The 16,782-nt window shown below is 43.3% G+C and overlaps 1 protein-coding gene across 3 annotated transcripts; it reads left to right on the top strand.

The window, feature by feature from the left end:
* Positions 1-760: 760 nt before the first annotated feature.
* Positions 761-15,688, top strand: si:ch211-168d23.3 (BRD4-interacting chromatin-remodeling complex-associated protein). 3 transcript variants are annotated; one of them, XM_058615133.1, is made up of 14 exons: positions 761-1,070; positions 2,947-3,112; positions 3,713-3,758; positions 4,673-4,715; positions 4,852-4,917; positions 5,061-6,611; positions 6,979-7,230; positions 7,560-8,166; positions 8,248-8,399; positions 8,973-9,037; positions 9,687-9,835; positions 10,235-10,329; positions 11,282-11,384; positions 12,537-15,688. In XM_058615133.1, exons 3-14 carry the CDS (start codon positions 3,718-3,720, stop codon positions 13,256-13,258), a joined length of 3,846 nt encoding a protein of 1,281 aa, XP_058471116.1. In that variant the 5' UTR covers positions 761-1,070; positions 2,947-3,112; positions 3,713-3,717; the 3' UTR covers positions 13,259-15,688. The 3 variants fall into 3 exon arrangements, with proteins under 3 accessions (XP_058471116.1, XP_058471120.1, XP_058471119.1); XM_058615137.1 differs by having other exon boundaries at positions 2,936-3,112; XM_058615136.1 differs by lacking the exon at positions 761-1,070 and having other exon boundaries at positions 1,080-3,112.
* Positions 15,689-16,782: the final 1,094 nt, after the last annotated feature.

Here is a 16,782-nt window from a genome sequence, read left to right as displayed (position 1 = left end):
ATTAATACATTAAAAAAAATGTGGGCCAATCATTGTATTTTGCACTGCAGATGTATGTGTTAATTTAAATTTTTCAAAGAAACCTTAAGTTGTTATAAAAAAATTCTCTCTTTTCTATATATACATTGTTTATTTTCCTTTGCAGCATCAGAAGTAGAGTAATAAATTACTTTATTCATCGCTAAAGGGAAATTAAAGTAATACTTCACTGATTTGCATTTAGCTTCGTATTACTAGAATAGGGGTAGTATTTTAGAAAAATTGGTGAAGTATTCCTTTAAGTTGACCTCGCAGCCATGAACAAAAACATTGTAGTAGTAGTACCTGTAGAAGCTGCAGCAGTAGTAGTATAGTAAAAGTAGTGGTGACAGTTGTAGTAGAAGCAACAATGGCTGTAGTAGCAGTTGAAGTATAGTGACATGAGTAGTAGTAACAGTAGCAGCAGCAGTAGTAGTGACAGTTGTAGTAGCAGCAGTAGCAGTAGTAGTAGTAGAAGTATATATACAGTATATTCCCGTCTGCTTTTCTTCCCTTTGGCGCTGAAGTAAACCAGCCACTCAGGAAATATTGATCTTTTTGAATAAGAAAAATGAAAATCAATTAAGTGGACAGAAAACACGTGTAACAAGGATGAAGCAGCTGCTCCGCACTGGAACAAGAGGAGGGAGGAGGAGGAGGAGGAGGGGGTTTGACGCTGCGTCTGCTGCCTGAAGGAGCGCAGGAGGCGGCCAGACTTGAGCTCGTGCAGGCGGTGGCGGCGCAGCTCGAGCTGGTTCCTCCTCCTCTTCCTCCTCCTCCTCTCAGTTTACACTCCTGTGTTTAAATCCACCTTTGTGGTGCTGTGATCAGCTCTCCCTCAGTCTGTTTCTCACACCCTCCCCTGTTGTCCCCCCTCCTCCTCCTCCTCCCCCTTCACCCCCTTCACCCCTCCTTTTCCATCCCACCCTACCGTACCCCCCCCTCCCCTCCTTCTCCCTCTTCCTCCCTCCTCTTAGCATCTGAAAAGACCACTGAGTGAGAATCGATGGCGCAGAGGCCCGACTGACAGGACAATAAACCACAAAGAAGGGGTGAGTTTTTCTCTCTCCTCCTCCTCCTCTTCCTCTCGCCTCTTGTTGTTGTTTGTTCTGTGCGTGTGTGTGAATTGCAGAATTACCCTTTAATGGTCCAGATATGATGATGATGTGAGGATGGTGATGAGGATGATGATGATGGTGGTGGTGGTGATGATGCTGTGAGGAGAACAGCAGCTCCGCGGCTGATGATATTAAAACACAAGGCAATCTTTTGTTACCACGATGTGAGTCAGTGAAGCAGCTGCTGTTTCTGCCGCCACTATCATTAACACCAACGACTATATTAATGATAACAATAATAATAATAACAATAATAATAATAAACAGCACATGGTGCACGCGGCGGCGACGGCTCCGCATCCACGCTCATTTTTTAAACGGGACATTAATGAACGCATGAACGCACGTTCACCTTATGTAACCTGTGAATGTGATGTGAGTGAGTTGTTGTTGTTGTTGTTGTTGTTGTTGTTGTTGTTTCCACCACTGCAGGTTTAGATGATGCGTGGATTTCATTGGACATTGATTGCGGTTCCTCCACAGACACACACACACACACAGAGAGAGAGGAGAGGAGATAATGATGATGATGGTGGTGGTGTAGCCTTCATCTTGTTGTAAACAAAAATGTGTCGGAGAGAAAGAGAGGATGAGGGGATTCGAGCAAGTGATGAGGATGTGAGGTGGATGAGGTGATCCACGCTGCCGCTCCTCCTGTGGATCAGTGGGTTTTTCTGATTCAGATGAGGAGAGGAGAGGAACAGACAAGGAGGAGAACAGGAGAGAAGAAAGGGGAGGAGAAGAGAAGAAAAATAAAGAGGATAGGAGAAGGAGAAGATAAAAGAGGATGGGAGAAGGAGAATAAGACGGGACAAGGAGGAGAACAGGAGAGAAGGAAGAGGAGAAGAGAAAAGAGAGAGGAAAGGAGAAGGAGAACAGAGGGAAGAAATAAGAGTAGAGGAGGAGAAGTTCACATCTGCTCCTTATGTCTGTAATAAGAAGCAACTATATCTTGCATTTTCCTCATCAGCCTCCAGTTTAATCAATACAGTCAAATAAATGATATGTATACATTTATATACATACTATATATATATATATATATACATATATACACATCTTTGAGGATCAAAAAACTTAAAAAACACAGGAACTGAGGGTTTTTTGTGTGTGAATTTGAGGATAATGTGACAGGTCCTCATGTTCACACCTTAAAATGAGATGTTTCAGACTTGGTTTGAGGGGCAAGTGTTCAGGTTAGGGTTGTGATGGTTAAAGGAAGAGTGAACATCCTGTCTGTGAGTGTCCTCATGAAGGACATTGTGCAAGAACATGTGTGTGTGTGTGTGTGATGCTATTATTGGAACAGACTGAGAGCAGTTTGTAACCACAGCGTGTCTGCGACCAAATCACTGCAGCAGCACTGACTCTGGAGAAACTCATCAATCACTATATTGATCTTAAGTATCTCACAATATTGGCCTCTGGTAACCTCAGATGACCTCAGATGACCTCAGATGACCCTTAAAGCTTTGAGTGTGTACAAGTTTTATAATAAACACTGACTTGCAGTAAGGGGCAGTAGTCCTTATGGAGACCAAAACCTGGTGCTAAGGAAGAACCTCATATCTGAGGCTCAGGTTAAACTAAATTCAATGTTATTTATTATTAATGAAGCCCGTACTCTCCTACCTGGCTTAAAAGACAGTTTTAGTGAAAGACAAAGGGTCGTCCTCATGGAGACAAACAGATGCTTCTAATGAGGCAGAACCTCTTTACTGAGGAACTGAAGGTAAGGGTTTAATGAATGACAGTCAAAGCAGAGTCAGTGTGTGTGTGTGTGTGTGTCTCACCTCCAGCCTCTCCACAGAGTGAGGACGCAGAGATGTCCCTTCCTCACCGAGAGAACCTATCGCCATCTCGCCGCCTCAGCCCGGTTTCTCTCCTCCAGACAACAGCGAAGCCCGACCACGACTTCCCATGAGGCCTCCACCAGAACTCAGCCTGACCGCTCTGTATGGGGCCTCACATATGAAGTAGGTTCAGAGCTTGCTGTGGTCTCTGGTGTCGTGGATCACAGGGGCCGTGACCTCAGGGTCAAAAGACACATGAAGGAGCATCAGATAGCCACGATTCAAAAACGATCTTTGTGTTTTCTTGTTAAATAAATAACACTCTGCAGCTCCATAAAAACCTTTAAAAGAAAAGGTTGAACTTAAAAAATGATTAAGTCATAAACCATGGATGTAAATTGTCAGTTTCATTTGCCAATATCAAAAAAATTGGCTTTTTTGAAAGCATTTGTCAATCATTTACATATTTTATTGACCAAAAATGATTTCAGCAGAATATTAGATTAAGATTAATGGCATTTTAAGAGCAGTATTAAGACACAAGTAACATCCGTTTTGCCTGATGAAGATTTGATGTTTTGTTTCCGATATTCAAGAAAAATTTGACTTACCCCGGCTTTACAGAATAACAAAAAGACAACAAGTGCATATTCAGTACATAGGTTGAGAGGACAGAAGTTCAGGGGTTATTTTTTATTACGCTTGTGTAGGAACCTTGATATAATGACAATAAGGAGTTAAATGTTGTTAGTCTGATCACTTTTGTCATCCTCTTCCTCGCAGTTGACATGGAGGATGAAGATGGGACTTGTCTACTTGATGTTTTATGGTGAGTTTGTCGGATTCTTATTTTGCGACTGTCCTTAAAGCTCCAGTGTAACTTCCATCCATCAGCTTTATCCTCCAGAGGAGGGTCACAGGGGGCGCTGTGCCAATCTCAGCTGACATAGTGCGATAGGCGGGGTACACCCTAGACACCTACGGTTAATTTAGAGTGTCCAGTAGTGAATCAAAAACAGGAAAGGTAGATCGTTTCTGACACTGAACTGCTCACGATCGCGGGGTTTCAGCAGTGCTGTCACTAAATACACCAGACTGTTAAATATGAGATTTTTACAAAGCTAAATGTTGGAAATTTACGCATGTTTTCAGGATTTTTAAGTCTTTTTAACTGATCTACAGTTCAGTTCGATCCTTGTGTTGCGCTCATGACTCGCTTGGAACCTTGTCAGAGCAGGTACTAAAAAAGTACCAGGTACTATCGCTAATGGAAAAGCAAAAAAAAAAAAAAAAACGTGTAGTTTTTCCTTCTTAAAAAGGTTTTTTGTTTAGCACGGCATTACTTCAAGAAATGTCTTCATACACAGAAAATCCCCCCAAAATGACTCTAAATGCTGGAGTATACATGCCAGGCCTAAGTGTGACATACACTAAAAACTGAGAAGAAGACGCACAGAAAGTTTGTGATGACTACAAAGACGGCAACAGTAAAAGGTGGCGCTATGACATCATTGTTTCCCCAAAGTTGTGTTGGTTGTATTTGTAAAAACACAAGAGATTTTTCCCCGAAAATAGCATTTAAGGGCTCCAAAAACACAAGTTCCAAGGGGCTATGAAAAGCTGACACTGATACTGAAGCAACATAGTGTGAACTTTACATTTAGAATTTATATTTAGAAATGATGCATTACAGCTTCATTTGTTTGCGTGTGATTATAATCCTCCTCGTCTTCATCTTCGCAGCGACCCCCAAGCCCTGAACGACTTCCTTCATGGGACCAATGAGGTAACAGAAGAAGTTAAGATCAACTGTTTGAATGATTTGAAATGGAAATCCTTGTGTTTTTGTGGGATGTGGGCACGAGCACAGTGTGAAGCACGAGCACAAGCCCAACCCAAAATTTGGTGATTTCATCCCACAGCTGCAGACTGAAGACCTGCTCATTAACTCCTCCTCTGGGGAGCCCTCCCTCTTCACAGATGCCCCTGTAAGTGTCTGGATCCACAGCCTGCAGCGTCACAACAACCAACATCTCCCTCATGGGGGTTCTTTTTTTCCGTGTAAACTCCTGTTTAATCACACAATGCTCTCTGCTCTGTCTATGTCCCACCGTGTCTCCTGGCCTTGCAGAGCCCCGTCTCTCTGCTGGGAGATGGCAGGGATTCCCCAGACACGCCTCCCCCCGGGTGCGTGGACCTGTCCTTCCTGGAGGAGGCTCTGCTGTCATCGCCGGAGGGTGCAGAAGACCCACAGATGGCGCAGGGTGGGCAACCTGTGGAGGGTGGGTGTGAGGAGAAGGAGAGAGAAGTGCCGGAAATGGAGGAGGCGGAGGTGGCGTGTGATATTCTCCAGCAGAGCCTGCAGGAGGCTGAGATCACGGAGCAGACCATGGCTCTGGAGGCAGGTCTGGCCCAAACTGGAGACACTCTGTCTCTGTACTCCCCAGCTCCTCTCCTCTCTCCTCCCTCTCTACCGTTTGTCCCCAAGTCTGTGACGTTGCCCGTCACTGTGGCATTGCCCAGAGACACTCAGGCAGCAGTGGAGCCTCCTCAGCCGTCACTCCTGGCTGTCGGGCCTGGCTGTCCTTCTCTAAAACCCGCTGCTCCACCTCAGCTTATGGGGCTCCTGCCTGGAAATGTGTTCCCTGCTCCTTCTCCAGACACCCCGTTCTCTCTGAGTCCTGCCCAGGCCTCCAGTATGATCATCCACAAGGCTGTGTCCAGTGTGTCCACTCGTCCACTAATCACTCCAACTCTGAGAGCAACGGCGGCAGCGGCGGCAGGAATCGTGCTGCAGAGGGCCCCGCTCCCCATCCAACCCAAGCTGCAACCCATCAGCATTCAGCCCAGACTGGTCCAAATAAGCCCCAAGCCATCTGGGCAGAAACCCACTCCTGGTCTAACATTTGTTTCTGGAGCTGCTTCACCAAATATTCTACTGTCCCAACCTTCAGGCCAAAAGCCTGCCGCTCCACCACCACAGCCCACGCAGCAGCAGCAGCAGCTCCCCAAACCAGTCAGCCTGCAGCTGGTCAACCAGGGCGGCTCCTTTGTGCTCCAGCCTCAGGGACTCTTCCAAGGCCAAAACCAGTTCCTTCTTCCAGGCCAGTGCCCTGTTACCATCTCCCAGTCAGTCAGTGCAGCTCGACCACTGCTGACTCACACTCACTGTGGTCCGTCGGTCCACAGTGTGACTTCGTCCACCGGGCAGCTCGTAGACGGCTCTCAGATCCTTACTGTCCCCCAAAGGCAGCTCAACTTCAGCCCAGTCTTCACCACCCCCACAGGGCAGCTCGCGCTCCGCCAGGCCACTGTGCTGTCAGGACCCTTGCATCTACAGTCAGCGCCCCCTACTGTCTTCCAGATGCCAGCCCAGCTGGCTGGAACCTACACTCCAGGAGGGCAGGGGCACCGTGCCACCCTGGTCCACAGCCCCGCTCTTGGAAACCACATCACCTTGATCAACAGTTCAGGGATGCTTCCCTCGGATCTCACTTCCATCTCGATCGTTAACGGTCCCTCGGTGGTTCAGGGGCTGCCGTTCGCTGCCCAGGCCCCGGCGACTCAGGCGGGCGTCACAGAGGGACAGCTGAGCCTCCAGCAAACATCTGTGGTGCTTCTGCCAGAGAGAGTTCAAGAAGAGAGGAGCGGCTCAGACGAGACATTCCACCCACTGCCACAGGTGAGCTTACACCTCTGCAGAAAAGAGAGCACATGAGATTTTAAATGGGTTTTGTATGAGGTAGAGATTTTGAATTTGAAAGCAACTGTAACATTGCAGCAACTATAGACAAAAAAAGGACACATTTTAGCAAAAGACTCAACAAATCAAATCTATATTATCTTTTAAGTGTACACGTTGTGTCTACTGAGTATGGCAGCTGTGGACTAGCAGCTCCTGTGTCCCCAAGAGCTAAAAACACAGATTTCATCCATAGACTTTGGTGCAGGAGACAAACAAACTTTGATTTCCAGTCTGAAAAGGTTGTTTAATGACAAAATAAAAGAGGTGAACATATTCTTAAGACTGATTTCTCCCTCTGTCACAGACGTATGGTCATGTCCTCCAGCATGTGTCGGTGCAGCCCGCCTCTGCAGGGCTACAGACCTCCTCTCCTCCCGTAGTTACGGTCCTGCAGCCTCCTCCTCCTCCTCCTCCTCCTCCTGAACCTCCTCTGCCTCTTGACGCAGCTGCAGAGATGCCAAAACTTTTAATGCCACCAGCAGACATGACCCAGGTGGTGGCCGAGGTGTCCCACTCGATGAGCCCCAACCAAGCCTTTATGCAACACCTGCAACAGGTCAGAGAGAGATTCATGCTTTTCATCCATGTGTAATATAGAACAGCATTTCCCAAACCTTTAATATAGGACCAAAGACTGAAAAATTAAAGTAAAGATGTCTATTTCATAAAAAAAATATCAAAATCATAGAGAAACTTAACAAAAATGTACATATTTTAACAAGGTTTCTTGGCAGTTCTTGCAATTCTTGCAGCACTGCATCTTTATCTTTATCAAAGAATGTCTTTCTATTTGGATATTGCATTGGTCGCATTGAGATGTTGATTATTTTGTTTTCAGCCCTGCTGTAAAGTCTGTCTCACCACAATCGTCTTTGTCTCCCACAGCAAGCACTTAGCTCTCCCATCACATCTGACCTGCTGGTTGACGCACTGCCAGTGGTTCCCATGGAGACTCTTGTCTCCACCATAGAGAGAGAGACTCAACCTCAGACCCATGCAGTTCCTGGTCCTTGCGTCAAATCTGACCAGTGTGTCGAGGCTTCTCCGCTTCACTCAGACCCCGAGGACTCGCCGCTGCTCTCCTCCTCTTCTCCGTGTCAGGACAGTGGGAGAACAGCATTCTCTCCTCCAGCTGGACCTCCCATTACTCTCCCTGGACCTGAGGGTTCAATTCCCAAGACCACAGCTCCACAGACCTTCATCGTGCAACAGGACCAGACCCAGGTCCCTCATCAGCTGCATGTCTCACCGGCCTTATTTGCCCAAAACCAGGTGCAGATCCAGTCATCAGTTTCCCAGCCTTTGCCCCAGGTCCAGGTCCAAATCCAGGTTCCTGTTTCCAAGCCTCAGCCTTCGACACACACTCCAGTCCACAACAGCTCCTCCCTTCAGCTCGTCAGCCTCTTGGTGCCTCAGCAGCAGCCTGATCCCACGGCTGCTGGTCTCTGCAAAGGAGGAGAAGACTCTGCTGTCCAACAGCACACACACAACAGTGAGTCCAACCATTCCAGCCTTAAAAATGAGCTTTCCACCATCACTGTAATTATCATGACCACCATCTTCACTCTGGCAGAGCCAACAGCTGCCTTGGCCGTGGAGGGTAAAGCGTTTACTCTCGATGTCCGTCCACACTCTCCTGCTGCTCCGGGCGTCCAGCAGCTTCACGCGCCTCCAGATCCCAGCGAGTGTCCCCCCATCCAGACCACCCTGCAACCAGGCACCAAGGTGGGACACCCAGAGCAGGAAAAGACTGCTAATCACATGTTCTGTCACACATTTGTGTTTGTTTTGAATGTAAAGTCGACAAAATCTGATGTAAACATCTACTTTTTAATCATTAATAATGTGTTTTACTTTCAATTATACTAATAAGTTGGGTTTGTTTGAGACTTAGTGTACTATTGTTTTCTTTATTACTAATTCTTCTTCTTATTATTATTATTATAATAGAGAAACTTTCCCACGCTGACATACTTCATTGAAATATCATGTCTTTTTTCCAGGTTTAACTCCAAAAATAGAAACTTTACAATAATGGACAACATAGAAAACCAACAAATATTAAATCTTCATGAGCTAAAGCTTCAAAAAACACACACTCACCCTAATTACTCCCTAGTTCACTGATTTGCTGAATCGCCGGGTTCCTGTGAATTGGCTCCAGTCTTGCAGCAGAAATCCATCTTTGCAACAATTATTTGCTTAACACAGAAAATGTATTATTTATGACGTTAAAGTGCTTCCCTGTGTGCATCCTTTGATCTAATCCAAAATGTGGTATATGTGTGTGTCTGCCAGCTGGCAGGTCTTCTTGTGGAGCAGCAGAGAGAGGAGAAGCTCACACCAGCAACGCGCAGGCACAGGTAAGAGACGCAGCTCTGAAGAAAAACTACTTCTCAAAATCATGTTTGTCCTTTTTTTTTTCCCAATTATTTCATGTATTTTCAGGGTATTTTAAAGGGATAGTTAAGGGTTTTTTAAGTGAGGTATTGGCACATGATCAACACTGCCTTTTCTCAACTTTTTACAGTTTCCACAAATCACTCTTGGACCCAGACACTCAGCCTCACTGTTTACATGCCATTTAAGTAATAAAAAAGTGTTACCTGACAGATCTTTCTGGCTCAAAACTGCCTTTTGTTATATGCTCTTGCCCAAAAACCAAATTCCATAGAGAAAATCAGCCATTCTACTGCCTCCATCTGTTCAAATGTTTTATTTTGTGGCTTTGGAGTTTGAAATCTTTTGTACAGAAGTGGCATAAACGTACGAGCAGCAGTAGACCAGCAGCTCCTGTGTCACCATGAGCTAAATACAATGATTTTCTCAATGGACTTTGGTGCAGGAGCGTAAGGGGTTTACAAACTTCAGTTTGTTTGTTAGTGACAATTTGCAGAAAAACTAGTAGCACATGGCCTCGATTCCAATCATAGATTATAAGGGGGTTCTCACAAATACTACTACTTCTACTGCTTACTTTACCAGTCAGTACATTGTCACTGTGTCCTTCAGGTTCCAGCAGCAGCTTTGTATGGACCACAGAGCAGTTCAGCACCAGTTCACCGTCCCCGCCTTCTCCACACTGACGGACGCAGTGCGACACCTGCTGCCGTATCACACCTGCGCGGGTCACCTGCCGACTGAGAACGACTTCACTTCAGGTCAGTACACGGAGGTTTAATGACAACGGCCGGTACATTAAACGACACAAAAAAACCCCCCATATGTTTGAGTGAGGATTTCTGGTGTCAGTTGTCCACCTCTGAAAAATGATGGGCAGTGGCGACAATAACGGTGTGTTCCACTTCTATTCAGAAGTCTAAATTTACGAGTTGAGTGGTTGTTTCTATGTATAACTGGAACACCTCCACAAATCAAATTTCAATCTGGAAAAGTAGGAGCAACTTCACAAACCCCGGCCATAGGAAACACGCTGCTATTTTTACTTTTTTACAAAAGCTAAAATGTACAAACAGCTCCGTCAACATTTCAGTTCAGAGTTCAATAATACCTTCATTAGCAGAGTGAATCCTCACGTGACGATGTTCTTCTCTCCACAGTGGACCAGGAGTTTGACACCGTGTCCTGTTTCCTGCTGAAACGCACCAAGGACATGGTTAACAAATACAGGCAGCTACTGCTTAAAGAAGCTCAGGTGAGACACGGTCACAGCATACTCGCATCTTTCTCTTCATCTTCACCTGCTCTGAGTCGAGAATCACTCCCACATCAAAACTTAGCCTGCGTTTTAATTACAAACTCAATTTCTTGGGATGCAATAAACACCAAAATCTATCATTTAAAGGACTGGACTGGACAGGTTATACAAGGTCCTGGAAGGTTCCTTATTTAGCAGCTGAACTGGTGACATGAAAGGAGCATTGAACGAAGGCTCGGTCACTACAATTACAGTGTTTCTCAGCGCAATATTGCAGATAATTCATTCATTCATTCATCTTCTCTTACTTTATCCTCCACATGAGGGTCGCGGGGGGGCACTGGTGCCAATCCCAGCTGACTCGGGGTGAAAGGGTACACCATGGCCTGGTCACCTGGTCACCAGTCCATCACATGGCCTATTATCATTCATAGAACACAATTTTGTTTTGAGGAAAGATTTCGAGCATCAGGAGAAATCTTGGTGCGTAAAAAGGCAAAGGCAGAAAGTGTTGCTGAATATGCATGAGACATATGAGACATAGCCACATGGGCTACAGCTGCATCAAGAAACTGTGTAACGCAAACAGGAAGCCGTACGTCAACCATGAGCATAAACATCGTTACGTTCATCTGAAAAATGAACAAATTACAGGTTTTCAGGAAGTGTCTCAACTTTTCTGGAGATGAGGTTTGTAATTTTCTGTTTTCAAAATTCTCTACATCGTCCCAAACAAAGCTGATTAAATAAGACAATGAAATGCAAACGTTGCCTCGTTCTATCGTGGAACTGTTAGACATCACCAGACTTCTTGTGAGACACAAGGCAGCGTTTGTTTATCTCGTGTAAATAAGCCGGCGCGAATATAAATGAACCAAAAACACAAATATTCACCACAGTGGTCCCTTGTAGCCGTGTTGTTTAATGAGATATGAACATGTTCTCACAGCAGGAGAGTCCTTCGGCTGAGATGGTGATGCTGGAGCGTCTCTTCCTTCAGGCGGAGCGATACGCTTTGGTGGAGGACAGACGGCGAGCCCGCAGAGACCCAGGTCAGTGTCCCAGCAGGAGACAGCAGCAGTCATCAAGCACCACAACAGCTGTGTGTGTGAGTGTGTGCATCTGTTTTCAACTAAAAAGAAAAAATGAAAGCGCTTCAAAATCCACAGAGCTGAGAAGGAAAATCTGGACCGGGGGGGGGGCAGAGTGAATTAGTGGCACACTGTTATTTTCTTACAAACTAATTTGGCAGCTCCTCAGTGTGCGACACTTAACCTCCATATTTGCTCCCAGGTGTGAATGTGTAATTAAGCTGTGTAAATGTAGAGCAAGGTCGTGCTGAGAAAGACTAAAAAAAAGGGATGCGAGAGGTGACGAGCAAATTAAAACAGGGACGTATGTTAATTAAAAGTTGGAGAAGAGGAAGCAGATACATGTCAGACCTGACTGCTGTCGGATCCTGGGAAATATTAATGAGTCCACTAAAAAAAAAATTATTCTTTCATTATACAAATCTCTAGTGACGTTTGATGTTCGCCAAAACCAAATACTTGAATCTATTCATTTCTTTTTTACAGTGCACATTCCTTAACACTACTACACATTCTGTTTTCATCCTTAACTGCTGGCCAAATGTTACAGAATAATACTTAGTTAAGTAGTAAATGAAAATACCTTACAGTAAAAAATCTTAACAAGCAGGACAGGACTCAATGTTAAAAAGTAATATATATATATATATAAATATATTATATTCTACTGATTTCCCTCTAATTGGACCCACATGAATGTCACATTGGAAAAGCTAAAAATTAAAAGGTTGGCACAAAAAACACAAACATTCATTAGCAGGTAAAAGGCAGACGATGGTACATACAGTACAGTATGTAAGTATTTATAAACGTTCAAGTTAAGTAACATGAAATAAATAAAAAATAACAAGATAATTTAGAAAACGTCACTATTTAAGAAAAGTACATTTTTGTTAAGAAAGTAACTCAACTCTACAAATACTATATTTAAGTAGAAAAATAATCTCGGGCTAAGAATAGAGCCCTGTGGTACTCCATAACTCAAATACACAGGACAGTCGTGAATAAATAACGTACAGGAACCAAAAGTACCAACATGATTTTGGTCATTTGATAATCTGGATGCACTGACCTGGTCACTGTCCTGTCATGCTGTTTAATCTCTTCTTCCAGAGTCATTCATGACAGCCTTGGCTACATCAGTGTCTTCCCCCAGTGAAGCCCACTCCTCTGGCCCCTCCCACCCACACTCCTCTGACAGCCCCTCCTCTTCACCAGCTTGGTCCAGACTGTCTGACCGACCCCCAGGATTGAAGACGTACCGTTCCAGCTCCCGCGGTGCCCTCAGACTCACCATCAAGCAGGAGTCCGGCTCCCGTAAGGTGGTCCACAACTCAGCCTGTGACCCAGGACTCAAGAGGGACCACACGGGGCAGCTGACCAATGGCGGTAGTGCTGTGAATGAACGCCACTCCCACACACCCAACGGAGCACACCAGCATCTGCATCATGATGAGGAGGTTTCCAATGGAGGTCTGCAGTCTGACACTGAAGAGGAAGTCCCACAGACAGCACCTAATTCCAAAATAAAAGCCCCAAAACCCCTCTCCATGCCAGAACCACAGGCTTCTTGCTTCGAGCTGCCTCCCAGTGATGTCAGTGCCCCAAAACTGAAATATTACAAGCTAGATGCGTCTCCTCAGCTCGAGACGCAGTTCAGTCCGCCGCCACTGTCCCTCCAAGAGGACACCATGCTCAGTGAACACCTACAGAGTGCCATCGACAGCATCCTGGAGCTGCAGCGACTGCAGGGCCCGTCCACAGCCCCAACCAGGACCACATCAGGCCCATCACTGGATCAGGCGGTCACCAGCATCCTGGAGGGACACCTGTGAGGTAACGAGCCTCGACAGACGTCCACAAAGATACAGAAACATCTGTCCAAGGTGGGATTAAGCAAAGTATGTGACTTCTAATCTGTTCCCAGAACTAAAAGAGATTTTTTTTTTCTGGGTTTCAGATTTTCCTTTGAAAGGATCTGATTGTTTTAAAGAAGAGGGAGGAGAGGGGGAAAAAAATAAAAGGCACTATTAAAGAGATGCATACCAGACAAAAGCACTATCTAGAGTCTGATAGATGTTAGATACTTAATTTTGATGTACGTTTGTGGAAAAAAATTATTCTATTTGAATAGGAGCTATATTGTTTCAGTGGTAGTTATGTCATTCAGAGGTTTACGACACTGGTGTGACCTTCATCAGCATATAGTATATAAGTAATAGTGAGAATAATGAAAATGTGGACTAGACTGAGATTATTCAATAGTTTTTTTTTTTTATAAGATTTCTTTAAAAAAAAAACAACAACAATGTGAAGTTTCTTTTGCATAGTGCCAAGCTTCCAGGGTATTTATTTTGATAATCTGTGCCAATTGTGTGTTCAGATGAGTTGCATTGAGAACGCAGAGAGTGTTTGAGTATGAGTGTTATTATTTGGAAATAATTAGTGCGGATGTAAAGAGTGTGTGTGTGTGTGTGTGTGTGAAAACGCTGCGTCCTGCGACGGGACACTACGTGAAAATCCCGCAGGCTCCGTCATCTCGGCTTAACAAATGAAATTCCAAAGAATTTGTGACTTGCTACATCCTGAATACACCAGCAAACGTCCATGTTGTGTCTCTCAGAGCAGAGAGAACTAGAGGGGCCACAGAGGAAGAAAAAAAAAGAGAAAGGTTTTGTCTTTTCTTTAGGACTCTTACTGTCACTCATGCTCGAGTCTGACTGTGAAATAATTTTGTGTCCGTCCTCAGAGACAAGAATGTCTCCCCCGTATTGTACGTATTAACATGCAAGCAATAATGAGAGAGGGTTGTTTGGAGCAGTGAGGAGGAAGAGGAGGGAGATATTTGTCTGTTTTGCTTTTCACCATCATTGGTTAAGAACCAAGTTCAGGAATGAAAAAAAGCCTGTGTTTCCCGACATGTTTCAAGGGCTTTAGGGTCACTTAAAAAGGCAAAAACAACCATAAAGAACATCCAGTTTAGGAGAGTAAAACACCAAATCTGCAGTTATTTTCTTTCCAGTACACTGTTAAAAAACAAGAAAAACAAACCCGAGCCACTCTGCATCATCAAACAGCCTTTGACCAAAAATCGCCCGCTTCACATTTTCCCGTTTTTATTTATTTATTTATTTATTAAATACATTATTGGTCTGTAGCCTGTAAAACTAAGCTGGAGATTTGTTTTCGCGCAGCCATTTTTGAGCAATACATGTGATTCTTGCAACGTCTTACGTTAATGTGACAATCTTATTGGTCCAAGAGAAAATGTGAATTCATGTGAGTCAAAGTCGTCCGTTATGTCAGTTTTACGACTCAAATGTGTGCAAAAACTTTCTTTGTCGGTGGATTCAACCTTAAAGTCTCGAATTTAAAATCTATAATTTTTGTTTTTGTTAAGAAACCAGTTGAAAATGTGCACCAGAATTCTAGCATTCAGAGAATCTGTTAGAATTAGAAAACATTATGAATATGCCTTTAATTATGTGTACCTTTAAGGGAATGGTATTTAAGAAAAAAAAAGGGAGTTTCAAATATTGATACATTTGGTGTTCTGAAATGTGAACGTGGCCTGACCCTCCAGAAAAAGAAGAAAGAACAAACTCAGTGGGACGAAGTCAAACAAAAATTAATTTTATATATATTTTTTTTTTACATGTGAAAATGTCTTTTGTTGTACGAACAAAAGCAGTAATAATATGCAGTAACTTAGTGTTGAAATTATCTGCAGTAGTTTGGGTAGAAACACACTTGAGGATTCATAAATAATTACTGTATTTTCCACATTAAGAAAATGTCCTGTTTCAAGCTATAGTTTAGGAGTTAGCTTAGCATAAAAACTGTATACAGAGCTGAAATGACATTTTCAACCAGCACCTTGAAAAGCCTTGAGAATCATGAGAACGGTCATTGACACCTAGAGAGGCTAGAGTACATTTAAAATAATATTCACAAATTATTCCAAGAACTAAAAATCTATTATTTATAAAACAATAATGGTGGTTCCTTTTTGCTTAACTAGAAGTTTAAAGGAAAAACTGATAAAAATGTACCTGTGTATGGTCTTTTCACCAAGCTAACTAGCTCCTAGCTATAGCTTCACATTCTCTGAGCAGACATTAGTACTGAGCTTCTCAACCAGAGCACACCAAGGTGAATTTAAAAAAAAGTTGACCAATTTTTATATTCCATAAACTGAATTTTTAAAGAAAACTTAAAATAAAAATAATTTTTACCTTGTTGTGACAAACCTATGCCAGCGTTTTCCCTCCATCTAGTCTTTACATGAAGCTAACTAGCTCCTAGCTTTAGCTTCACATTCTCTGAGCAGAAATTCTGTTCAGCGCAGAACAGAATTTTGAAGAAAAACTGATAATTTTTTTACCTTTTACAAGCCCATGCTAAGCATTTCCCTACTTAAAAAAAAAAAAAAAAGATAACTTTTAGGCTTTCTTACTAGTCTTTACATGAAGCTAACTAGCTCCTAGCTATAGCTCCACATTGGCTGAACAGACAGGAGTACTGAGGTTCTCGTCCACAGCTCAGCAAGAACACGAATGACAGAAAATGACTGAATTTTCTGTTGTTCAAACAGAATTTGTCCCTAAATGTTTAAAGGCGTTGACTCCTCACGTGTGTTTCCTCCCTCAGAGGTTTCGCTTTATTGCAGTAAAGATGTCGGTGTGTTTAATAACACAGGATTGATTGCATTCCTTGTCACCACTAAATTTCTTCAAAAGAAAAAATTGGTTATTCCACTAAATTTCACTTATGTTTTTATTTTCTAAGCAGCACTTCCACACGCTGCCAAAAAAAAATTCGTAAATTGAAATACACTTTCAATCAAAAAAAAATAATTCTCGTGTCAAATTTGATGGAATCCCCGTCAGAAAAGCAGCCTCATGTGCCATTATTATTGTGTTGTGTGTGCAGTATCAAACGCTGACCTTTACAAATACGCCCTGTTCTGTCAGCAATTAAGGACAAAGGGATTGATCATGTCTGCATGTTGAGCCATTTTCTTGTTTATTTATAAATGTCTTTTTTTATTTTTCTGACTGAATTGTGAAACCAGGGGAGCTCATAACTCTTTACACAAATTCAACGCTAATTAAGAGAAGTAAACATTTGACTGAGATTGTTCTGATGCCAAAATCAAGAGGCCTTAATTCAGCAAAACTAGATTGTAAAACGTCATTCCTGACAAAAAAATAACAACTAAAGACTCCTTTGAGCTGAAAGTCATGAGTGATTCATATATGAAATGTTAAGAAAATCCACTTTTGTACTCATTTTTACAGACTTTATTAAACTGTGATTTTGTAAGAAATAAAAAAGGCAAATGGTGAGTGTGGTTTTG

The sequence above is a fragment of the Solea solea genome, chromosome 18, assembly GCF_958295425.1.
Source record: "Solea solea chromosome 18, fSolSol10.1, whole genome shotgun sequence".
Lineage (NCBI taxonomy): Eukaryota > Metazoa > Chordata > Actinopteri > Pleuronectiformes > Soleidae > Solea > Solea solea.
The sequence above is the reverse complement of the archived record's forward strand: the minus strand, read 5'-3'. Positions and strand labels throughout refer to the sequence as shown.